General features: G+C 36.2%; 1 protein-coding gene across 1 annotated transcript in view; it reads right to left on the bottom strand.

Annotated features, from left to right (window-relative positions):
- Positions 1–4,751: 4,751 nt before the first annotated feature.
- The window catches only part of UQCC1 (ubiquinol-cytochrome c reductase complex assembly factor 1), a 35,410-nt gene continuing 17,398 nt past the window's right edge, over positions 4,752–22,763 (bottom strand). The window contains exons 7-10 of the mRNA XM_083358065.1: positions 19,417–19,525; positions 8,941–9,018; positions 6,607–6,720; positions 4,752–5,061 (exon numbers count right to left, since the gene is read on the bottom strand). Coding sequence (XP_083214191.1) covers positions 4,927–5,061; positions 6,607–6,720; positions 8,941–9,018; positions 19,417–19,525 — 436 coding nt within the window. The 3' untranslated portion in view covers positions 4,752–4,926. The remainder of the gene's footprint in view (positions 5,062–6,606; positions 6,721–8,940; positions 9,019–19,416; positions 19,526–22,763) is intronic.

Raw genomic sequence — 22,763 nt, 5'->3', positions numbered from 1 at the left:
AAATAAAAATATAAATAAAAAATGTTAATTACCTAAGTATAGGAAACCAAACTTTAAAGAGGAGCACCTGTCTGTATAAACAAAGAGGATGATATTTACTGACTTTACTCCTTTGGTGCTACAATAAAGGACGTGTGTTTGTGCCAACATATATCTTTTAGTCATAGTTTAGTGTTTTGTGTGTTATATTTAGCATTTTAATGTGCTAAGTATTCCATTACTTTGACATGCTTTGCCAATTATCCTCAGCAACGACATTCCAAAACTAAGGTAGTACACTGGGCACAGCATCCTAATAATACTTTTGTTTAATGTTGCTTTGAAGATTAGACTGGATCTAGAATTTCAGAATGCTCAGTGGAAACTTATTACTTCAGTTCCCCAAATTCCTTCACTTTGTAAAGGCAACATGTTTAGAAGGAAGATTTTTGGATTCTAGTCCTGACTCCCAGTTAAAAGCAAGTAACCTCCTGGAATTTACACTTGGACTACCTGACCAAGATAGGTAGATAATAAATAAATAGATAAAGGTTACATAGCTAGAACAGAGACCCCTGCAGAAAACATGGCTTTAATTCAAACAGCATCAAGCATTTTTAACCACATAATAGCAACCCATTTCCTAGGCTATTTCCAAGATCTGTGCATTGTCATTTTATTCTGTCTTCTAAACTTCCATGTGTTTAACTTAAGAAAAAGTCTGCCACTCTCATTTTTTTTCTAACCTGGCAATCCACTACCACTCACTGAGAACAAATGATGACCGTATCACACTGGATGTCTTTTTACAGTGAATTTGTTTTTGATGCTGGTCACTTTAGTTGACAATAATCAGATTATGTCTGAGGTCTTCCTTATACATGACCTTTAAGTCCTGGTGAATGTAACAAACAAGAACCAACTTAAGGCAATTGTTTTGTGCAGTCGCTTGAAGAACTGAGGCGTTGGGATGGTAACCTTCTTCCACTTATTAAAATTTGGAGAATTTTTCTGAGTAAGAGTAGAACTGTGATTTGGGTCTAATTAAAAATGATACTTTACTGGAACATGCGTGAAACATTTAACTAGCAATCCAGAAGTCTGGCCAAAAGAAGAAGCTGGTTTTGAAAGATACAGGGCTCAGAATTAATCCTGAAATGCTCTTTCTAGGGTTTATTTTCTTCAAGATATTCCATAACTCTGCCATCTAACTAGCTTAGCTTAGGATGCATCAGGCACAAGGAACCAGAAACAACACAAGGAGCTAGTCAGAATGGTATATTTATTGCTACTCTCCCTTTGACATGAATCTCACCAGACTAATGCACTCACTACAGAAACTACTAAACACTGAAAAGCTTTAGGACAGATCACCTTTCAGCCACTTCCTCCCCATCAGTAATTCAAGGCTAGTTAGCCATTTCACTCCACCTTAACTCAGGATTAGTAGTATTAGGCTAAGCTTAGCCCTAGGAAAGAGGCAATGGCAAACCACTTCTGAAAAACCGTGCCAAGAAAACTACAGGGATTCATTCAGGGAGTGTCTGAGAACTGGACACAATAGAGTGGAAGGGGAAATTGTTTAATATTCAAAATGCTTAGTAATGCTTTCCAGTATACTGAGACTCATGTGGGTATTATCACATAGCCTGTGTTCGTGGGTAATAGGCAAGGAAATTGTAAATTTTCCTTCTGTTTTTCACATTTATGACCATTGCAGCATCTCCATGATCACATGATCAAAATTCAAATGCTTGGCAACTGACTCATGACAGTCGCAGTGTTCCATTGTCAGGTGATCATCTTTTGTGACCTTTGCCAAGCAAAATCCATGGGGAAGTCAGATTCCTTCAACAACCGTGTTACTAACTTGAGATTCACTTAACAACTGTGGCAAGAAAGGTCATAAAATGGGGCAAAACTCACTTAACAACTCTCTTGCTCACCAGCAGAAATGTTGGGCTTAATTGTGGTCGTAAGTTGAGGACTACCTGCATTGTAAATTCCTCCACACCAACGCAGAAAATATTACATAGCAAACTTTGTAGATTGCGGTGTTGTTTTGTAAATCACTCTTGCCTTCTATTTGAATTCCCTTTTATAACTATTAAGATCAAAAGAATACTGAGCTGTCTGTCCCTAATCTAAATCTGCTGGTAAGTTACAAACTAATTTTTTTCCATAAAAATATTACCAAAGTGACATATTGCTAGGTTAATGACAGCATATGCCATTGGCTTATCTCTCCCTGTCCCCAGTCCTGGTGTTGTCTTCCAAGAATCCTACTATACCTAAAAATACCAACAATAGTGGGACAACTGCCTGAAATTGTGACCAAGCCATCTGTGGTCATTTTGGGGACATCAAGTAAGCTGAAGCGACATGGATTGCTCTACCCTTCTTTTTGTAACACTCAAACAATTATTCACAGTAAAATCCTTTTTGGCATTTATGTGAACCTATTTATCCCTAAATCCTAAAGAACCTTCGGCTCCTGGATGGCCACCAGATGGCAATATAACTACCTACATCCTTTTTCTTTTCTTTTCTTTTCTGTGAACAGGAAAATTCTAAATTGTTTTGGAGCTAAAAAACTTGTAATCAGAATATCCCAATCCATATAATAAGAGAGATACCATTTACCGGTATATACAATCTAAGGCCGAGTGTTCAAAGTTCAGGAAACCTTAGGCTCTGTATGGTCCCAGGTGTACAAAAGAAACTTCAAGGGTTTTGGTTACATACTCTGCATATCTATTTTTTGTTCAACTTCTATCATACCTTTAGTCGAAGACTTTAAGGCTCCATAGATAACACTTCCTTTTCCAAATTTTCCCCACTTCAGTTCTGTGTAATAGACTAAGGTAAGAGAGTTGCTGGCGCAAAGTCATCCACTGAGTTTCCATGATGGATTTGAATTTGAATTTTCTCAATCTTAGTACAGCATTTTAAATTACCACACTTAACTGTTCATAAATTGTTCCAAGACTGATACATCAAAACCCACTTCAGTGTTGACCAGCACCAGCTAAAGACAGCTCTGAACACAGGAAGGGAAATATTTTAATATTCAGATTAAGAATTAATGTATTCATTTTATTCATTTTTTGTGTATTCACAGAGCAGGAAGAGACACAGTAAATTCATTTAAGTACTTCATTTATATTTTAAAAAAATAATCACCTAATTCTTACAATGCTAAGCCTTGCTTTATAAATATAGTACAGCCATAATAAATTGCAAGGTATTAACTCTCACATATACTCTGCATAGCATTTTATACCTAAGCTGTATAGTACAGCTTGCAACAAAGGTATAAACTGAGGAAAAAGTGCCTAGTTTGTAATGTTTTTACAAAAATAGAACGTAACTCATCGCTTCATTATAGATTTAACTGAGTAAGCTTTAGTTAGAAAAAAATAATTTAAATGTTTACGCTTGTATTTAGTGGGTTTAGTTTTTGGACAGAAAGAAAATTGACCAATACAACAATAGAGCATCTGGAATGGCACATTTGCCCCTTTCAGCATAGACAGTTTTGCAAATGGATTTATCTTCCTTTCCATTCATTAACAGATACATTAGTGAAAATTCAACTCTTTCCAAAGCGGTTCCAATAATACGTATTAAAGGAGCAGATTATGTTTCTGAACTGAATTACAGAAGGTGGCTCTCTTTTTTAAATAGAGTTTCCATTAATTTTCTTCACTCAAATAGAGCATCTTCTGTATTGGCTATTTACATGATCACCAAGAGCAAAATATATGTAATAACCCAGTAACAGCATTGTGTGCTAGAAATTGTATATTAAAATCATTAAACTTCTGGAAAGAATTGGTCATTTTCAAAAGTCTTGCCCCACAGTTCATGTAGAAAAGTACAATAGCAACTCAAGAGCTTTTGGAGAATATATAAGAACAGAAGGGCATTGGCAGAACCTTGATCATATATTATGCAATTGTAATCTGATCATTACAGGGGCTAAAGTAATTTGACCTTTTTTCCTCCTCCTACAAGCCCTAGTACAATCACCCTTTTAAGATAACACTAGGTGAAACTTCAGTAGGGATTACTTTTTCAAAGCATATACTAGCTTCAACAAATAAGCTTTTTCCACAATTAGGGAGGGAAGATATAGATTCCATTTCCCAGACATCAGATTAAACCAAGCTGATTTTATCTGCATTTCTAAAACAATATGTAAATCATTTATAAATACTCATTTAATAGTTACCTCTGGGCTGATTGTGAAAACTATGACTCCTACAAGATCATTAAAATGTTCTATTCTTGAACTGCAAAATCAAAGTAATAAAGTGTTCCCCATTATATATATTACCTTGAATATATATGATCTGAGATGGCAAATAGGAAACAATACCTTAAGAAACTTTATTTTAATCCTTGCAATTCCCAAGATAACATTTGCCTAGAGACAGGCAATATTTATTCAAAAATATAGTAGGAATTTTGCCTTTTTTTCAGGCTTTGCAAAAGAGGATCATAATATTTGGCCAACTGATCCTCATCTTTCCCGATAAGATAGATTATTTTTCCCACAAAAGATATCTGAGCTGATAGGACCTGGGGATAATATAACTGTAAAAGACTCCATAAATAAATAGTAGCATATATATATATATATATATATATATATATATATATATATATATATATATATATATATATATATATATATATATATATATATATATATATATATATATATATATATATATATATATATATATATATATATATATATATATTTAAATTTATTAGAATGTATAATTACAAAAGAACAAACTCTTAATCACTTTTTAACATAGCAGTACAGCATTTATTATGCTTTTTTCTAAGAATTCCCAGTTACTGCTTCCAGGAATTGTTCCATGTATAAAGATAATATACACAACAGCAAACATTTTCTGGTTGGTTGATAAGGATTCAAAGTCCTTCATCATTATATACTGGAGAAACGGGCTTTACAATGCTTTGTGGATTAGGTTCCATAAGGGGGCGCCAAGTCACTTCCCCAGACAGCAGCAGGTCTTCTCCTGACAGAGCATCCAGATGCTGCACCTGATAATCACAGCAAAATATTGCAAGTCATTTACAGATATGTTGGAAGGGTAATTCCTCCTTCAGGTTACTGATGGAAGATGGGGCCAAAGTTAGACATTAATAGTAAAATCAGACATTTAAAAGATGATGTACAATGTTTATCCAAGAACAGCTGTTTTCTACACAGCAATTGTAACACAGTCAGCAAATGGGCCATATCCTATTATTTCCTGAAATATAATACTTGTTTAATGAGTGCTCCAGAAAGAAAGAATAGGTTGTCTTTGTTATTAAGAATATTCAAATGCAATTTATCGCAATGTGGCTTCAACTGGTTGCTCTACTGAAATACTCTAGTTTTGTTATAGTACAATTCCAGAAGTTTTCTTGATTATCAGCAGCTTCTCTAAGGGTAGAGGTCTGAACACCCCACTAAAAGTGTTCTTCTTTACACTTTTTGAATTTTTCCCCAACATACAGGGATTCTATTTCCAGTTGTTTATTTACTGGTTTAATGTACATCTAATCTTTCCATTATAGGGATGTGGTGGCTCAATGGGTTAGGATGCTGAGCTTGTCGATCAGAAGGTGGGCAGTTTGGCGGGTCGAATCCTGAGTGCCGCGTAACAGAGTGAGCGCCTGTTACTCGTCCCAGCTTCTGCCAACCTAGCAGTTCGAAAGCACGTAAAAATGCAAGTAGAAAAATAGGGACCACTCCGGTGGGAAGGTAACAGCGTTCCATGCGCCTTTGGCATCTAGTCATGCCAGCCACATGACCACGGAGACATCTTTGGACAAGCGCTGGCTCTTCGGCTTTGAAACAGAGATGAGCACCGGCCCCTAGAGTTGGAAACGACTAGCACGCATGTGCGGGGGAACCTTTACCTTTACCTTTAACCTTTCCATCAATAAACAGCATACAAATGGGTTGCCATGTGCTAAATAAATACTAAATGGTTAATAATATATTTTAAAAAACCAACTATGTACCATTAACCATAATTAAAGAAATGTTATTAAAATAGCACCAGTTCAGTTTCAGAGGTGCTTCACATATGGGAATATGAACACATACTGTAGGTTTTTATTAAAGCAGCTGCATCTGTTTCAAAGACTGCAATTGCAGTAGAAGAAAGCTCCTCAGAACCGCTGTGCAATACTGGAAACAGATGTAAAGGTCTTGATAAGCTGCAGACAGGGATTGCTGAGAAACACCAAGTTCCTAAATAACTCTTCCCAATAACAATTCCCAATTAACAGAATTCCATTAATTTACACATTAAATGCGTGCTAGAATAAAAACTTTTCAGCCTGCCAGAATATAGCAGAAAGGCAGCTAACATGATTTCCCTTGGATGTGAGAAGTCAAGAACTTTACAGATAAAGGACAAAAGCTGATTTCTGAAAATTGCTGTAAGAAGCAGAGTGACTGGGATCAAGGCATGTATTTTGGAGACACAATATTATAGTTATCAAAAGGAAATCAAGAAAACTTAGCTTCTTACCAAACATGACCTTTTTTCATGAAATAGTAAAGGAACCTACATATTCTGTGCTGCTTACCTGCTTGCGCACATATTCTACCATCATTGCCAGCTGCCTAGGATCACGGCAATTTGTTTCAAACAGATTTCTCCAGATAGCTGCTGCAAGTACATGATCATCTGAGAGTATTCCCTAAAATAAATTTTTAAAGAAGATGCTCTGATTTTCTTTAAAAAGCTGTTATTCTTATAGGACAATCCTTTACAGCAAAGGGGCAACTTATGATTTACCAGAGGCTTGTTGTAAAGAAGAAATGACAGACAGAAAGAACAAGCAAGCAGCATAGCATCATTTAGAACACAGGTGTCAAACTTGCCATGTCACATGACATGTCGCAATGTATCGTGACTTTTTTTGCATTGCCGGAGCTGGGGTGGGCACAGCCTCCATATGATGCAATTGGCCCGCAGGCTGGCAGTTTTGACACCCCTGATTTAGACCATTCCAATCTTTTTTTGTAGGTAACTCATGAAATGGTTTGTTGGTGTCTGCTGCTAATGGCAGTGGGAAATATGCTATCTCAAACAGATTGGCTAGGAGGAAATTGGACAAGGCTTTCATAAAAGCCCTCAACAACTGTATTAAAAACCTTTGGCTTCTTACAGCAGAAAGTAAACATTTTGCAAACGGAGTCATTGATCTCTCATTATTTTCCTCTTGCTTTTTTGTTAGATTTTTTTTTATCCCATATATATTATTTTTTAATAAATAACTCAAAGCAGTAAAGAGACCTAACCAGCAACCCTGTGAGGTGAGTTGGGCTGACAAAGAGTGACTGGCCAAAGTTAAACAGCTTGTTTTCATGCCTAAGGCAGGACTAGGTCTCCTGGTGTCTTAACGTTAGTCTGGTGTCTTAAAGTTATAGAGGATGAAGGATTTGTTGCAGACTTGCCACACTTGAAATCTCTGATCATGCTTTATTTCCTATCTTCTCCTAGCTATTTGTAAATACACATGGACTGCTAAATAGAAAGGTTATTACTACCTTGTTCATTTTCACCTCTCTAGGAAAGACCAGAAGGTCACATACAGTGTGCACTACATCCCAGAAGAAGTTGCCAAATCAGCCCATTTGAATAAGATATTTCGTAGTCAAAATATCATTCTTTACATTTTTATTTATTAGATTCCTAAGATACATGTCACATGACTCAAAGAAGTGTAGTAGAATTGCATAACCAGAGAACACACCAGGTCTCACAAAATTGCAGGTCTTCAATGGACCTGGAACATGTCCAAGAGGGGTTTTATCATCTTAAAATGCACTGGGAAGCCAAACAGCAGCTTGCCCAGTAGAAATATGACAAGAAGGTGCCACAATCACTTAATTATTTGCAGATTCAGGACTACTTGTAGCTTTTGAACAGTCTTCAAGGGTAGCCCCATATAAAATACATTGCAGTAGTCCAAAGAAGAGGAAACTAAGATGTGGATAACCATAAAAACGGTCTTAAAATCCATTCAGTAAAGCTGGACAATCCCCAAGAGTGGGTATATCCTGAAGCAATAGCTAATTTATCTTGGTATGGTCAAATCTACCTCTCTAGACCCTAACAATTTCTAAGCACTTCAACAGAAGCCCTTATTTGCTTTATTAAACAGAATAAAGATTATTTTAAAAATATTTAAAAGGAAAATAAAATAATAAGGACATAAAATAATATTGTGTGGTACAAGCTATAGACAGGACTGCAGAATGTGTAATCAATCTGTGGTTAGAAACAAGACAGACACAAGGACATCCAGGCAGCAGATTCAGCATCATGATGGGTTTATTCAGGAGCATGTATTAAAACAAATACAATTTAACAACAAAAAAGTTAAATCTCAAGCAAAATATGAACAATTTGGTATCAGGTTCCCAAAGAGATGCTATAGATGAGAGACAGAGTGGATTCCTCTTCACCTAATGTTCAAGTAAAGACTAGACAGGCATCCATAAGGGATATTTTATTTTGGATTTCTCTAATACACGGGTGTCAAACTCACCATGTCATGCAACGCGACGTATCACGACTCTTTTTGCATTGTTGGCAATGGGGTGGGCACGGCTTCGGTATGATGAAACCGGCCCGCAGGCCAGCAGTTTGACACCCCTGCTCTAATACAAGGAGCTGAGTTTTATGACCTAAAAGGCTTTTCCAACTTTGTAATCTATTATGGTTTTCCAGTGGCCACACCACATTCTCCTAGCTTCATTCACCCCTCACCAATAGCAGATATAGAATATTAGGAAACATTAACAAACATTCAGGGCATTTGACCACACAACGAGACTAACTCATGTTAACACAGATAGATTTTTTGTTTCTGTTCTCTGCATATTTAATTTTAATTTAACTGTTACATTACCTCATCATATCCAAAAATAGATGCATAGAAAACTTCTGTCAAGGTTTTCAGACTTCTTCTTAGGATAAGAGAATTAACCTGAAAAATAAAAGCAATGCTGACTTAGAAGTAGGACTGGTATAAAAGGCAAAACAGCACAAGAAAGCTAAGTCTCTTGCCTACCTACTTGCTTGCTTTAGATAGCACAGAACATAAAATTATATAAAGAAAGATTTGTAATGTATAGAAGTGAAGGATACCTGTATAGACACTTGAGTTTATTATATGTATGGACAGTACACCATATTATTAAAAAAACCACAATGTAGCAGCAATTTATCAAGTACGAAGCTCCTACAACCAATTTCAGGGAACTATCCTAACTTTCTATTGTGATTATCAGTTCTACAAGAGAAGGAAAAAAAGACACAAGCAAATAAATATCATAACTAGCTGATCTCAACACAGTGCTAAACAAATTACACTAAATAAAATGCTGTAAGACATGCAAAGCAGGATTTGGCTGTTTAACCCATAAAAACTGCACAGCCCATCAGATGCTATTGCTAAACACAAAGAAAAGTCATGAACAACACCAACAATTCAATCCCTTGGATAAAAGCAAGGCATTGTAGTTTCACTAGCAATAGCAATAGCACTTAGACTTATATACCACTTTACAGTGATTTATAGTTTACAAAGTCAGCCTACTGCCCCCAACAATCTGGGTCCTCATTTTACCGACATCGGAAGGATGGAAAGCTGAGTCAACCTTGAGCTGCTCAGAATCGAACTCCTGGCAGTCTGCAGAATTAGCTTGCAATACTGCGTTCTAACCACTGCACCACCATGGCTCTTTAGTGAGATCATTTGCACATAGTTTTTCAGGAACAGGCCTGTAATCACTTTGCCTTCAAAGAACTAATTAATTCAGGTCAGTCTATTAAACCTACACTTTATATAAAGGTAAAGGTAAAGGTTCCCCCGCACATGTGTGCTAGTCGTTTCCGACTCTAGGGGCCGGTGCTCATCTCCGTTTCAAAGCCGAAGAGCCAGCGCTTGTCCAAAGATGTCTCCGTGGTCATGTGGCTGGCATGACTAGACGCCAAAGGCGCACGGAACGCTGTTACCTTCCCACCGTAGTGGTCCCTATTTTTCTACTTGCATTTTTATGTGCTTTCGAACTGCTAGGTTGGCAGAAGCTGGGATGAGTAACAGGCGCTCACTCTGTTACGCGGCGCTCGGGATTCGACCCGCCAAACTGCCGACCTTCTGATCGACAAGCTCAGCGTCCTAACCCATTGAGCCACCGCGTCCCACCACACTTTATATAGTCTTCCATTAAACTACTCTTTCATAACTTTAAAAAAATAGTTCATACTTACAGCAGAATCATAAAAATTATTTTATCCAAGTGATTTATATTTCCATTTACACAAATTATTACAATTCATATACTTTACCAGCCATCACGGGGCTACTAATAAATATTTAATGAAAAAGTGCTAAAAATCATAAGGTTAGATGATGCCTGAAACCTCAATAATTACTTACATTTTTACCAACTATATAAATTATGTCATTTTCACCCAACCACAGTTGTTCTTTAAATGCATGCTCAAGACAAAGGTTTTTGTCAACAGAATATGCTTCTGAATAAACTGTATTTCTGTTGGGGGAGCAGCTCTCTTGTAACACACCCATAATAAATTACCCTTTCATTTTAAAACAAATTCTATGAATTATAATATATTTACCATGCTTCTTTTGTGAAATAAAAAGGTTACCATAAGGATTATTTAAAACATAATACAAATATTAGAAGAGGCAAAGAAAATAATTGCACTTTATACCGTATCCCTTGCATAGCAGCTTTAAAGCAAAAAAAGGGGGATTAACTTTAAAAAGAATTATTGAGATAACAAAGCTAAGCAAGCATGCCAATAAATAAAAGGATGAATCTTACACTGAGAAGGGGGTGTGTACCCTGGATAAAGCACAATTTTAAGAGGGCTTCCTCATATGGAGAAACTCTATGGTTAACTCTAGAGATACAGTACTTCATTAAAGAAAATAAACTTAAGAGAGGACTTTTTAGAACAATCTGTCTCAATCCTATCTTCCCAGAAATGCAGAAATCTCAACCTCAAGGTTTCAACAATAATTATATCTTAAATTATAATCCTGTCTCAAATGTTATGAATAGTGGAAGACTTATAATTGCTAATAGCCACATCTTATTCTCCTGCAAAATAAGCCCTGCACAGATCTATGAAGACCAAAACTTGGACTGGAATTACTTCCATATTGGCTTTTGATCAGAGTAACTGAAGAATCTTAGCAGAAAACAGGCAATCATTCTAGAAGCCCATAAGTTTTCTGAAGGCTTCAGATTAAGGGCTGTGCCCCAAATCCCACAAAAATATAAATTAAGCACAGATGCATTAAAGGCCACTGAAATCTATGGCTCAAGATTACTTTCAGAAGGTATACAGTGCAATTTTAGATACAACTACGCCCAAATGAGTCCAACAATGTTTAACTTCCAGATAAATATGCATAGCTTAGAACTTAAAAATTGTTCCCAGATTGTCAGAACTAAGGAGTTAAAAGATACTCATTCCAAATGTGCTAAGATTCTTAGTTTTAGATATAACATAGGAAAGCTATCTTTGAAAAGATTCCTTCACTGTACTCAAGAGATAATATTTAAACTATGATTAATTAATAGAGGAACAAATACTGGATGTACATGCTTTCTGCTTTTTCATACAGCACAATCCCAAGAGGACTTTATTTCAGAGTAACGTTCTGATGAAAATCATGATTAGCTCACATATGTTTAAAACAAGCCAGATTCAAATCCATATACAAAAATGGTTTATTTCAAGGAAATCATAATTGTAACTAATCACAGTGCACTGTCATTTGGATGTTATGCTAAACTATAGTTAATCAAAAACAAAAGCAAAGTCTTCTTGTAGAAGAAAAGAAAGGAAGGGAAAGCACGTACAGCTAAGGCCCACTTCATTCCTCTTGTTACAATCAGCAATTGCTTATACAGCAACGGCTAATGTGAACATTTCAACATTTTCATCCAACATACAAAGATATAAATACACTTGATTGTTAATTATCCTTCTTTTTCCCCAGTCCATCTATTACTAATTTCTGACACATTTGTTGCTATTTATATATATATGGATTTCTAGACTGAGGTTTTTTAAAAAATGAACATTTTAATTATCCATAAAAGATGGCATATATGTTACAGGATTTTTAACTTTTCCCACATCTTTCAAAAGTAGAGGAAGAGAATTCTGCTTCTTCAAGGGCTTCTTTTACACAAGGCATGCCTGCCACAAAACAGTTAACAGTAAAATATTTTCTTGCCAATATTTTAAGAGTGCAGAAGGTTCCAAATTGCTGGTAAAACAAACAATGCCAGACTCTGAAAACTCCTGGCTGCCATGCTCCTTGATATTAACAAGAGTTTCTTTATTGCTGTAACCTTTCTGAAGTGAATAAAAATTATTTCTCTGCCCTAGTTCTGCCCTCCAGTAAAAGGAAAAAAGTGAACCACAAAATGTTACAGAGTAAGTTGACCAGAATTCTGGAGAATTCCAGTCTTAAACATTTATTTATATATTATTATATAAATAGATTGCTCCTCAGTTGTAACAGCCAAATTGTTCATCAATACCGCCAATACTGTCTTTGTGAATTCTAAGAAGTTTGCGCATTTCTATTGATAGATACATATACAAGGGATACTTTATGCCAAGGTTTTCATCCAATGTCTCATTGAAGTAGGCAAATATTTTTTCTTTCTAATATTAGGGAGAGGGGGCCACTTATTAATTGACACAACCTGAAACACTATTGGGAGACAGCCAGTCTTAAAGGTTTTTATGGATTTTCTAACCTTGCACATTTAGAACACAATCCAGTAACTTTTTATTTCAATGAAGGACAATTGAGAAGAGCCTGTTTCTATAAATCAATGGATTAGCAAGATTCTAAATGAGACAAACTGAAAACTATACTTTTTTTTTCCTGAGTGAAAGTTTTGATAAGATCTGAGGTCTTGCATAAAGCTGAATGAATTGTATGCATCTCAAAATAGGCACCAGAGTAATGCTGAAGAGAAGGACATAAAACTGGTATGGATCACTTTGACCTCAGTTGGGTATTGACATTATCCTAAGATAAACAAAATATGGAAGTACACATCAGTTAAAGAAAGGAATATAAGGCAATATTCTTTTAACAACCGAGATGGGAAGACCATTTAGAATTTAGAAACAAAGAAGCATTAATTTCACAAAACCTCAAAATCAAGTGGTGACTATTACTCTTTTGGGGTATGGCATATATCTGAATAAAACCTAGTCAGATATGGGTACCAGGGTGGTCTTTCAATAGACTTTAGTCCTCTTTACAGTATAGCTTGGTTAAGAGAACAGATGAGAATATCAATATTTGAGACTGGACTGTAGGAAAAAGTTAGGGTTAATACTGTTCTTCTGTACTGCTTACCTTTCTGCTTATTAGCATGTCTACCAAAACCTCTACCTGAACACCTCTCTTATTATGGGAATACTTTTGGATTCTTCAGCTGTTAGTGCTAGGAGCTTTCAGTTCCCATGTCCTTAGAGTCAGGAATGGTTTAGGAATTCACAACATCCATGGGTCTGTCTTAAATGTCCTGTCTTTACTTTGGAATAGATGGTTTGTAATTGGAAAGTGGACATCATGATTACTCCTTGGTCATAGCCAGACCACACTCTGGTAAATTTATAGTTCATTGGCACCGTACCACTGCAATTGATCCACACCAAATCTGTTGCTCTAAGGAATTTTCTCTAGCAATTTTATAGTCTCAGCAACTGGTCAGTCTCTGGAATTCAGAGAAAAGGGTACTTAATGTGACTGCCCTGAAACAGCCTCTTTCCACATCTTGAACCTGGGACACTCTTGATTCACTGAGAAGTTCCGGAAGGTAAACTAGCAGAAACAAAACCTATAGTGCCAGTGCCAATAAGATGAGGAGTGAATATTTTATGTATGGGACTTTTAGACTTCAGTTAATATTTCACTATTCCAAGAACATACAAAATAAAAAATAAAAAAACAATGTATCTTGATACAACACTCAAAGTGTCACATCCCTTTCAGAATGACAATCTGTTCCCCAAAGTCATGAGGTACAGGTATCTATAATTAAACACATTTTCAAAAGACTATAAGCAACAAGGTCACTCTTGCCTCTGAGGAGAAGAGCACTTACAGAAAATGCTTGCCTCTGTGTTCCCTCCCATCAAATGCAGACCATCAGAAACTATGTTAGAATACACTGAGTGGGCAAATTCTAACTGAAATAGGCAGCCCTGGAGATAACATTCAATATTTCACAGGGAGAAAGAGGCATTAGATACCTTATCCTAAAAAACATCTCACTAGAAAGTACTAGTCTCCAACCTTCATTTTTAGGGAAGTTCTTGTGAAAGTTAGCTCATAGACAATCTTGGATGATATGGCTTACCTTGAACTCTATACTTGGATTTCAAGCAATTAGTAATTCTAATTAAATTTACAGGTTCATTTTCATTATACAATTTGTTACTTTAGACTTTTGTTATTTTGGGCATCCATGAACTTCAGAACATATTAACTGTAACTACTACAACTGGAAAGGACATCTTCTGGCCAAACAGGAAAAGAAAAGAAAGGGGTGGAAGTTTTCTTTTAGTTACTTGCAGCCAGATTCTTTCAGCTTTACTAGTGCAGTATGAAGTAACTTTAGTAAACTTCAAGTCAAATCGAGTTATAATGAGGGAAGGTAAGAGGGGCTACCAAGTATAAATAGCTCTACCTAACATAAAACAAAGACTTCATTGTACTCCATGTGCAGAATCAATACATGAATTCAAGAAACACTTCAATGTGTTTCTGGAAAAGGAGGGGCCTGAGTGGTCTGGAGGAAAAGCAGGAAGGTAGGATTAAGATAAATTAAAATGTGGTTGGCACATTGGGCTGGATGGCCCCTTCCTGCTCCTATCATCTTGTACAATTTTTAAAGCAGGCTCAGCTACAAATCAGGATTTTATACTGAACAAACAAGTCTTAGATGTAATGGGATTACAGTGTCCCTTCAACTTGAGAGCAACATTTTGTTTAAAAAAATGTTTATTTGCCACAAGGAATATTCATTTCAAAATCTGATCTTCACTCACATTTTCCACAAGATTTAAATACTCCTTAAAATTTTTTAAAGAAACGAAGGTCAGGAATAAGTAAACTAAAAATGGTTTAGATATCTCAGCAACATGTAGTTTTGCTTCTTTCTGTTTGATATTGCACAAATCAATTTATATGTAGGTATTATTCAAAATTTGTTTTGATTGTACAATTTTAGATGACTCTTCATGTGAGTTTAGAAGCATTTAGGAGAGTAATTTTATTGAAAGTTGGTGAACTGCACATTAACCCCTGGAAAAACAAGAAAAAAGGACAAAAGTAGAGAAAAAGGATCCATTCTTTAAATCCAAGTTTTCATTTGCTGCTGAGACAGAAAGAAAATGAATTAACATATGTTTTTTATTGTGTGTAGAAAGTATGAAGTCAAGGTTCCCCAAGGAATGACGGGAGACCACAAGATAATGCTACAGTATTATTACTTACTATACTTGGTTATGTAATTAATTATCGACTCTAAAAAACATACTTTGTTATGTAATTAATTATCGACTCTAAAAAACATACTTTGCAAGTTCAGGTGCTTTTCAGAAAGGATAAGTCATCTATATACATAGTAAAAATAAGCATCATGGAGAGAATGTATCCCAAGATCAGGAGAAGGAGCAATGATATCAAATGTAGTTTCTCCTACTGGTTTCTTGGTTTCCAGTTACAGCATTGACGACATAGGCTTCCAAACAACAAAATCAGAAAAAAATAATTTCTCAAATTGTAAGAATAACTCCTTATATGATAGTAAAAATGGGCAATGGTGTGGACTCAAAAGAAGAGACCACAATAGTACAGAATCTTGCTAAAAGAACCTGCTTCTGAAATAAAATACATTAAAAATGGGTGTGCTATGCCTGTTTTGTATAAGCCTGAGAAGCCAAGCAAGTAACTACAGTACCACTTGCTCCAAGGTAAATCAGGCTGAACATCTGGTAGGAATTACAGATTCTTGCGTAAGATATTTCTAAAGATGTCTAAACAGCTTTCAGAATCATAAACCACTAAAATGTTGAGAGTCTACGCTACAAGTTATAACATAAAGGCAATAAAAGAAAAACTGGAATACAATGTAAAAAAATAGTCTGGAAAATGCTCCCATTTGGTACCCAAAAAAGAGGTCTGCATCATCTTTTATTGAAATGACTGAAAAATAACTGAGGGAAAATCAGGGGTTATGCTCTACTTAAGAGAATTTATTTTTATTTATTTTAATCCCATTTATATCCCGCCCTTCTCCGAAGACTCAGGGCGGCTTACAATTTAAGCACAAACCAATGTGCTTAGCAATTTACCAAAATACTTAGTTCTAGATCAGGAAATGAGCAACTTTTTGAAACTGGGACTTCATAATAGCAGAGGGGAGAGTTGCTATGGATTCACAATGATTCAAGGTAGGCAGAACTGCATCACTTACTTCACGGGTGTCAAACTCGCCGCATCACGTGACGTGTCGTGATGTCTCGAGACTTTTTTTAACACCGCCAGAGCTGAGGTGGGTGCGGCCTCCAGATGATTCAACCGGCACACGGGCTGGCAGTTTGACACCCTAACTTACTTGAATAAGGCCATTTAAAGATATGCTGGTTTTTGTCCTTTTTTAAATTATGTGAAGCAGGCATTAGAGCTTATGGTGTCATTTTTCTCCCTGCTTCAACAGGGAGATACTGTCAATTTTGAGGACTGCAAAACACAAGTACAGGGCCAGGTATATTTTTGATAATTGACTACTTTGCTTTACAACAGTAAATGTAGACTATGATTTCAGGGTCAATGGCTCTTGAAACCATAGATGTAGCCTTCAAAAGAGTTTTCTTTTGTAACAAATTATATTTTTTATTGCCAGAAGAACTGATGTGATTGGAAAGTAACTACATTTATGTTAACTAAAGTTAATGGTAAATTAAATCAAATGTAAAGGTAAATTAAATGAAACTAATTTTTCGTTCAGGCTGATTCCCGAGCTTTTTGAGTAGAGCTTTCAACCCATCATTTAAAGGCTAAATGTGGCCCTTGTTTCAGAAAAAAACCCACTCCACTCTTGTACATCACAACTCTAAAAGATTTCTAACTTTCATTTTCTCAGAACCAATATGTGCAAATTTACAGCTTACTATGTAGCTCTCTGTTTCATATTTTTATATAGACAATTATAAGTTGCTTAATGGAAGTTAGGCATAAGCTGTTTGTAAAATTCCACCTGCAGCAAACTGATTCAAGCCACAAAACCTTTAATTAAACATAACCTTCTGTTTAAATTGAAATGGAACATTATGACCACCAGCTTGGAACAAGATGGGATGATGAGAAGCTAACTTCGAAGTATGATTTAATATTCTGGTTCTCAAGCTGACATCCACTATATATCCTTATTTATATGGAATATAAAAATCATTTTAAAACTGTAATGCAATTCAAAAGAGAAATATAAAAGCTCAACGCATAAGCAAAATATTCATGTACATTCAGATAATAAAATATGATATGATTACCCATATGCCTACCTTATTGAGTCACATTTATTAATATGATGTTGGTGGTGATTGAGATGAGTGTTGTTTTTCATGCAGCAGTTTATATATTTACATTTTACAAAAATAAAGCCCAAGTTTTGGCTCAAACTCACAAAACTGAATAGCTGGCAGTTTAGACAACTATGTCTGTAAATTGCACAACCAGAGTGAAATTAAGTTATTTTTAATGATGCCTAATGTTATAATTAACACTTTAAATCACAGTATCAAATTAATTTTTATGCTTTTTTAAAACTTTGGTAGAAAAATCAGAAGCGGAAAAATTAGATAAAGAATACCGGTTGGCCAAAAAACTGGACACACCTGGTACATAATCAACAAAATTAACTTCAGGTTTTAGGGGCAGCAGAATAAAATTTATATATGAAACCTGCCAGCACCAGTAGAATTGCTGAGGCCAAAGGCTTTCTTTCTGTTTTTACAGCTGCTTCAAGTTTTGGTTCCCTCTTGCCAACAATCAAAAGTGCTGAAAGAACCCAGGTTAAAGGGTTCCAACATTTTGCAGCTAAGATTCATATTGCAACAATTTTAACAGCCAGTCTATGAATTAATATACTGTTTAAAACTAGCAAAAGCATAAGTTGGAAGTGAAAATGCAGTAGGCTGTCTTGATTCAAATCATGATGTATGTTCTCACATTGGTAACGCCAAATAGCAAGTTGTAAAACTAAAGAAAGTGTCCATATCTCAATCTATAAGCATATATCATTTCTACATTACTTACTGTAATTGACTTATCATATTTAGAAACTGATCATTTTCCTCATAAAGCAACTCTATGTATACACTAGCTGTGTTACCACAACATGTAAGTTTGTTGTAGCATTTTACTTGCTTTTCCAAATTACTTTCTTGATTTTGTTTTTTTCAGCAATTTTATTTTTTAAAATTATTCCAAAGTTTGCATTTAAAGAAAGCTTCATTGAACAAATGTATATAGCTGGACCTTATATTTCCTTATGGCATTTATACTGTTAAAACTACTAACTATGGCGGTATAATAATCAATTTATATTGCAGTGTACATGCATGAAATTAATATCTGTAAATGAAACATTTCTATACTTTGGCTTAAGAAGTTTATGAACTATAATTTCTTTTAGCCTGGAATGCATCTTTAGTTAATTTTTACTCTTTAAAAGACAGATATTCTCCCTCTGCTAGAAATTCTTCAATCTGGACATAAAAAGTGAATTGTTCCAAGTTAAATAGCAAGTCTTTTTAAAACTAATATTATGAGTTATTGAGATTTTAAAAAAAATTCAGAAAATACTAACCTACTTTGTATTGTGAGGTAACTTGGGCCATGAACAAATGACTGGCCAAGGTCACTCAGCTATATGTTATTATTATTATTTTCATGTAATATTTAGGATTTCAAGTTTAAAACAATCTGGACTTTTCTACTAGCAACATATTTCCATTTCTGTGATAATACTGAACATAGCCGTTGTGCCACATCCACTGGTGGGGGCAGGGGGGAGAGAGACATGTAGAAAAGGTGCAGGGCTTGAGCTATGATGATGCAATTTGCCAATCTGAGTAATACTGCTGTTATTCATACCAGACATTAGCCTCCAATTTTTCCTCAGATACTTCTCCAATATACTTTTATATGTGTATTCTTGAACAAAATAGAATGACAACGATACATAAGTGAATGTATATACATGTATATATGAATGTATATGAATCCATATCAAGAAATACTCACTCCCATAACCTTCCCACGTTGCTCAGCATCTTCCCACATAGCATATACTATATAGTAACACATGTATTTTCCTGCTCGTCCCTCTTGCTTCATTCGTACTAAGCACATCCTAGAGGAAAGCAAATCATTTTTTAAAAATACAGACACATATAAAAATAAAGATGGAAAATATATTGAAAACAATATATACAAATTTCAAGAGAATGGTAAAAAGTCTGATTTTAAGAGTATAGTATATAGAGTAAAATCACTTTGGGATATAAAGTAATACAACTTCCGGTAGAGTATTCCACAGCCACAGCATTTTACAGATCACAGGAAAGTGACTGATTAATTTATATTATCCCTTTTAGCTCTTTTCCAGCTATAGGGCTGGAAAAAAAGGGAGCAGAGAAAACCCATTCAGAATCTCACTTTTAGACACACGTACTTAGAACCCCAATAGTTTTCAACTAATGTTTAATCCCAGACAAATATGTGTTAAGACTGGAGCCACAGATTCAATTCATTGGAGTCAATATTCAGCTAAATCAGGCTGTCTCCTAAAATGAGAATACATAAGGTTACTAGATATCTTTTGGTACAAAACTGGGAACAGTATCAATTCTTTAAAATAAAGAATCAATTTCTTTGAAAAAGAGAGCAAATCCAATGTTTATATCAAGTACTTTCAATTTCTGTGTCAAAACAATGTCACTCTTGAAACTGACAACTCAGTGTATTAAAAAAGGTACTGGTTCTGCATGGGTTATTCTAAATTTGGGATTCTGACAGTATTTTGAAAGTAGTGTCAGTGGTAACATATGCAGTATAGACGCTTAATTAAACTAGCATGAACCACAGGTAAGAAATACAATTGAAATGTATAATAGCTATTTTGATTTTTTGTGGCCCATTTTTATAAATTTTCAGAGATTGGCAGCTTTCAACTGGAGCACAGTTCTGCCATAAGATACCAGCTAGCTGGGGGGGGGGGGGGGAACTGAGGCATACAACTACAGCTACTGTGCCCAATAACCTATCACTCCTCCAATTGCCATGTTTAAAAAAAGGGATTTGATGAGGAGTCTGAACACAGTATCTATCAGTAAATCTTTAAAATAGTTCCCTGCTGCACAGTCCTGAGAAAATAAAGTTCTCCTTTAAAGAGCTGCAAATTGGTGATCCTATGCACTCCTGAAACACCTTTCTGGAAGCAAAGACAAAGCCTTACGTAGTCCTAATAAAATAAATCACAGAAATTAATGCAATTATCACTGTCTGGAATAAAAATCTACACTAATTTCCAGCCTGCCTTTAACCCAATGCTTGAAAAGTTGCAGTGGATTTAGATGCATTGTGCTGTCACACAGCAATTTAGCAACACTTTGAATGAGGTCATGGAAACTGGAATGAGTATCCCATTTATAGTAGCTGCCACTTGAGATTAAAATGACAAGAGTTTCTAGCCAGATCAACACAGCTGCCAAAACTTTTATTTTTTTATCCCAAGGCTACGTTTAAGCATTCAGTTAATATCTGTATAAGTTTTTGAAATTTTCTTTACCCATTTATTAATTTCTTAAATGAAGGTCCTGCTGCATTATCATAGTTTAGAAACCAGAGTATACTTGCTTTACCCATTTTCCCAAATTCATACTTCATAATTTACATAGCTTCTCAATTCATAAACAAAAATTTTATCATTTGCTCTAATACTGTTTCTCTCCTTATACCTGACAAATCAATCATTGCTGCATATATCAATGTATTTTCTTTTCATACATTAGCCAACCCCTTTCTTCAGTGAATTCCAGGCAATCCTGAAACTGAAGCCCTGGGCAGACCTAGGTAGCAATGCTACTAAGGTTGAAACTGGACTACGTGGCATGTGTTACTAACTTCCTTCCATCACTCCTCACTATCAGCCATGCTTCCTGGGAATCTAGGGAGTTAACTGGTAAAGGACATTTTTCTTAAAGCTAAAGTTGTATGCATCGCCAAAATTATTTTGATTCTGATAAATATAATACTGTATGGCATAACATGAAATACTGATTTTTTTTTCTAAAACAAGTACAGATTTTTAATTCACATATTCTTATGCTTCCTTCATTATAATAAGGATATCACGTTGGCAGTGGTGGGATTCAGCCGGTTCGCACCAGTTTGGCAGAACTGATACCTAATTTTTTGTTGAGTTCGGCGAACTGGTTAGGATCATCTGTCGGTGTAGAAACTTAAAAAAATGGGAAACGTCATCTAGGGAAAGATACATTACTCTGGATTCCTTGTAACATTCTGGGAATGTCACAAGATAAACTACCTCTGATTTTCAACAGTGATACAAGTAAAATTTGACCAGATTTCCTCCAGAGGAGGTTAGGAGTTTCTGCTGGGGATGGTGGCATCTTCAGCCAGGCAGTGGGACCCGGAGCCGCCCGTGCTGAATGTTCTGATCCAATTCCCTTTGTTCCCGCTTTGTACTGGATTCAATCCCACGCTGCCCCTCTGTAAAGCTTAGAACACTTGTAGACAATGCCACACCTCTTTACGCAGGGAAGGCACACACCTAAACACCATCCCCATGAAAGGACCTCCAGAGCCGCCATGGCCCTCCCCCTCCTCCGCAGGCTGCCCCTGACCTTCGTCCACCGGGAGGAGGTTTCCACGGGAAAGGATCCAGCCCTTCGAAGCTGAGCCAGTGCTGTGCTTCTGGGAGGAGGTGGGGGCCGAAGCTATGTAGTGGGGGCAGGATGTGCCCATGGATGCTGGAGGGGGCTCTACACCGCCATAGTTCCCCTCCCCATCTCCCCTTTAGGTAGGGGCCAGAGCGCCAGTAGGAGAAGGAGAGGAGGCGCCACAGCAATTCGGAGCAGCTGCCTCAACTGGACATCTCTACCTCCCACTCCTATCCCTTGGCCAGGGCGCCTTTTCTTTTCCTCAGCCATAGTGTCCTTGGTCCCACTGCTCCCTCGATATTACCCATTCTCCACCTTCTGCTACCATTGCATCTGCCCCCTCTTCCTCTTCTCAAGGAGCCTTTAATGGCTCGGACTCTCCAGTGAATGCCACCCGATGTTTACACCGCCAGTAGCTGCCACAACAAGCAAAAAAGCCCAAGAGGAGTGCTGTGTATGGTGAGGGGGTGCAAGACTTAGGAATAGATGCTTCATTTCTCTAGTTTCTCGATTGGTGCATACAGAAAAGGGGGTGAGGCCACCAAGTATTAGCTGGGGTTGTAGCAGACAACTGGTTGTTAAATTATTTGAATCCCACCACTGCATGTTGCTTACTTTAACCTATCTTAACTCATTTTTCAAAACAAAATAAATTGCAGCGACTTTGCTGTTGCCCACCTTGAAACA

This window comes from Vipera ursinii, assembly GCF_947247035.1.
Source record: "Vipera ursinii genome assembly, chromosome: 3".
Classification (NCBI taxonomy): Eukaryota; Metazoa; Chordata; class Lepidosauria; order Squamata; family Viperidae; genus Vipera; species Vipera ursinii.
The sequence above is the reverse complement of the archived record's forward strand: the minus strand, read 5'-3'. Positions and strand labels throughout refer to the sequence as shown.